The sequence below is a fragment of the Salvia hispanica genome, chromosome 5, assembly GCF_029641045.1.
Source record: "Salvia hispanica isolate PSC_SH4W2 chromosome 5, Shi_PSC_v1, whole genome shotgun sequence".
Lineage (NCBI taxonomy): Eukaryota > Viridiplantae > Streptophyta > Magnoliopsida > Lamiales > Lamiaceae > Salvia > Salvia hispanica.
In genome coordinates, this window is record NC_142696.1 from 40,975,890 (window position 1) to 40,979,608 (window position 3,719).

General features: G+C 41.3%; 1 protein-coding gene across 1 annotated transcript; it reads left to right on the top strand.

Annotated features, from left to right (window-relative positions):
* The first annotated feature begins 436 nt into the window (after positions 1 to 436).
* LOC125188549 (shikimate O-hydroxycinnamoyltransferase-like) lies at positions 437 to 2,544 on the top strand. The gene is made up of 2 exons (XM_048085480.2): positions 437 to 918; positions 1,499 to 2,544. Exons 1-2 carry the CDS (start codon positions 520 to 522, stop codon positions 2,372 to 2,374), a joined length of 1,275 nt encoding a protein of 424 aa, XP_047941437.1. The 5' UTR covers positions 437 to 519; the 3' UTR covers positions 2,375 to 2,544.
* The last annotated feature ends 1,175 nt before the right edge of the window (positions 2,545 to 3,719 follow it).

The window sequence follows — 3,719 nt, forward strand, 5'->3', positions numbered from 1 at the left end:
AACCAGCTATAAATATTCAACCACCTCACAAATTTTAACATGTCAAACAATCTTAAGTGTCGATTTTTGTCATTTTCATATCCTGTTACAAATTAATTTTCACTTTTTACCATAATTGCAATTAGACTTGACGTTCCACTAATTCCATCAATCCATATTTTTTTATAAAAATGAATATATAATTATATAAATACATAATTCATATTTTATTATTTTTTTACTTAAATTTTTTAAAATTCATGTAAAATTAAATGTGAAATTTTTGGGGAGTATGAAGAGAGTAGAAAATATTGGCCTGTTTGGGAACTTTGGTTTCCATATGTTGATGCTAAGAAATATTAGTTCCAATTTGGTTGAGAGTCATGGTCATCCAGTCATCCAGTCATCATCATTTAAGCGCGGTAGGTAAGGCAATCGCAATTATATAACGCACTCATTTTTATCCTCTTTCCAAACAGACTCCTCCACCACAAACCACCGCCTCTTCCACCAAATCAGCTTCAATCAACACCAATAGAAATGAAGATCGAGGTGAAGGACTCCACCCTGGTGCGTCCCTCGGCACCGACGCCGTCGGTCAGCTTGTGGAATTCCAACGTTGACCTGGTGGTCCCCAACTTCCACACCCCCAGCGTCTACTTCTACCGCCCCACCGCCGCCGCCGACACGGCGGTGATGAAGGCGGCTCTCGCACGCGCGCTGGTGCCCTTCTACCCCATGGCTGGGAGGCTCAAGCGAGACGAGGACGGCCGGATCGAGATCAATTGCAACGCCGAGGGCGTGCTGTTTGTGGAGGCGCTCTCCGACGGTGAGGTGGATGATTACGGCGATTTCGCCCCGACTTTGGAGCTCCGGCGACTCATTCCGGCGGTGGATTATTCGCTCGGAATATCCGAATATCCGCTTCTCGTGTTGCAGGTGTGTTATTGGTATCGTTTTTAATTAAGTATATTTAGATTCCCGTTGATCCGTGGTAAGTGCTCATTTTGGAATTCAATACAAGACATTTATTTAGATTATCTGTCCGGGGACGGATTATTAACTTCAAACAAAAATTTAATTTAATACGAGTACTATGTTAATTTAGAGAGAAAAAATTAGAGTAATAAAGACAATGAGAAATTACTTAGTTGTGTTGACTGATACTCCCATTTGGCTGGACCCGGATTTTGATACTCCTACTACATGGAGTAATTTGTAAAGTAACACAGAGGAGGGGAGAATGGGGTCCATGTTATTAGTAGTGAAAACTTCCATAACATTTTCATAATACTTTAAAATCTAAATAGAGCAGGCATTTAGCTTCAATAGTATTCCAAAATCCATCCCATTTTGGGATTTTGAGTAAGTATATCCATTGGGTTACACTCAAACAAATCCAAATATTCCTTACATCTGAATTTAGTGTAAATGGTTGGATTAATGTTTCACTTACGTTAAAATGAGCTTGTGATTACTGTAAATGGTTGGAGATGCTCTAAGTACAATTTCTATACAGGTGACATTTTTCAAATGTGGTGGAGTTTCTTTGGGCGTGGGAATGCAGCACCACGCGGCCGATGGATTTTCCGGGCTTCACTTCATCAATACATGGTCCGATATGGCTCGGGGACTGGACATCACCCTCTCGCCATTCATTGACCGGACCCTCCTCCGGGCACGCGATCCCCCTCAGCCGCAATTCAAGCACATCGAGTACCAGCCCCCACCGGCCATGAAATCCTATGGTGCGGATGACACTGTAGTTTCGATATTCAAGCTAACTCGGGACCAACTCAATACTCTCAAAGCCAAGTCCAAGGAGGACGGTAACACCGTCACTTATAGCTCCTACGAAATGCTATCGGGCCACATATGGCGCTGCGCCTGCTTGGCACGTAGCCTGCCCGAAGATCAAGACACGAAGCTGTACATCGCAACAGATGGGCGGTCTAGGCTCCAGCCCCCGCTCCCACAGGGCTACTTTGGCAACGTGATCTTCACGGCCACGCCCATGGCCGTGGCAGGGGACCTGGAGTCTAAGCCCGTCTGGTACGGTGCTAGTAAGATCCACGACGCATTGGCTAGAATGGACAACGAGTACTTGAGGTCAGCTCTGGATTACTTGGAGCTCCAGCCCGACCTCAAGGCGCTTGTTCGAGGGGCGCACACGTTTAGGTGCCCTAACCTCGGGATAACGAGCTGGGTGAGGCTCCCGATCCACGATGCTGATTTTGGGTTTGGGAGGCCCATCTTTATGGGGCCGGGAGGCATAGCATATGAGGGCCTGAGCTTCGTCCTGCCAAGCCCGTCCAACGACGGGAGCCTATCCGTCGCGATATCCCTGCAGGCAGAGCATATGAAAGTCTTCGAGAAGCTGCTCTATGAGATTTGAATTCTGTCAAATTTCCCATTTGGCCTAGTGTGTTTGCAGAGCTGTTTTGCACATTATTTCGTTTTTACCTAAGCAACATGTGCTGATCTGTAAGGATTTTGATGCTATTCTTGCTTCATGAATGTCTACCAGCAGTACTAATATATTATGGTTCGATTTATTAGTTCAAATTTTGTGTTATCAATATTTTCTACTCCTATTATAGATACTAGTAGTATAGAATTGAAACACAGAATTTCTTAACTACACAACGAAACTATGAGCCACACTATCCATCATGAGCCACATTATACAGAAAATATTACTACTAGTATTTAATCAATTATGTCTTGTAAATCAAAATGAAGGTATCTTTCTGTGTAATTTATCGAATTTGTTGATAGTAGTAAACTTTTCATTTTCGGAAGTTGGTATTGTCGCATCGGGGAAATATTTTAGTTACGGACTGAATTGAGTGTACAAGCATAAAACATGCATTTCAATCAAACAATAGAAATAAATGCTATTGCATTTTGCAATCAGATCATTCGAGAATCGAGATAGAGCTGAATGCTATTGCAAACGTGGCAGTTGGAAAAGCGACACTTGGAATATTTATTATTTAATACAATTAACATTTTTGCATATATATTTCTTGATAATTTTGTTAATTTGGTGAAAAGAAAGTTTCTCAATATCTGAAATACTAAAGCACAGGGGCGTACAATTGAGGAAAACAAAATAACTCAAAATAAAAGCCCTAAATTATACTCCATCCATCCCAGGATCCCGGTTTATTATTACTATAAATAGTAAGAGTCTCACATTCCATTAACTCATTTCACAGCAAAACAAACTCTCCTATCCTCTGTTTCTTTATGGTTTGTGCTGAATACTAAAAATGTTTGGATAAGTACTATCATATGGTGGTGTAATTTTTTGTTTTATGTTTTTTGTATGACTCGTATGAAATAAAACACAAGAATGAAATAGAAACGTCTCATATGTGACATGTGAAGTGCATTAGTATAGCAAATCCTTGTTTCCACTTTTTCTTGAAGAATTCCACACTTAAATCAAATAAATACAAGATTGAAATATAATACTACTACTCCACAATCTTCTGTTTCATCAATGCCACACGCTATTAATTACCAAACAAACAGACAATCATCAACCAAATATAGCGACGAAAAAATAAACTCAGAGACTAAAAAACACACAATACTTGTTGTTCATGAGAAGAAGCTGAAACCAACAACGGCGGCGAATAAAAACAAGCACGGCCTATAGGTTGGCGCAGCGTTCTTCTCGTCTGGCCGCTTGTGAACAACGTTGGCGCCTCCATATGCGCCTTTCCCTTTCT

Excerpts from the sequence above, each read along its gene's own strand:
- LOC125188549 (XM_048085480.2), top strand. The coding sequence starts at position 520 with ATGAAGATCGAGGTGAAGGACTCCACCCTGGTGCGTCCCTCGGCACCG. Across the intron at positions 919-1,498 it reads ATCCGCTTCTCGTGTTGCAG|GTGACATTTTTCAAATGTGG; the intron begins GTGTGTTATTGG and ends ATTTCTATACAG.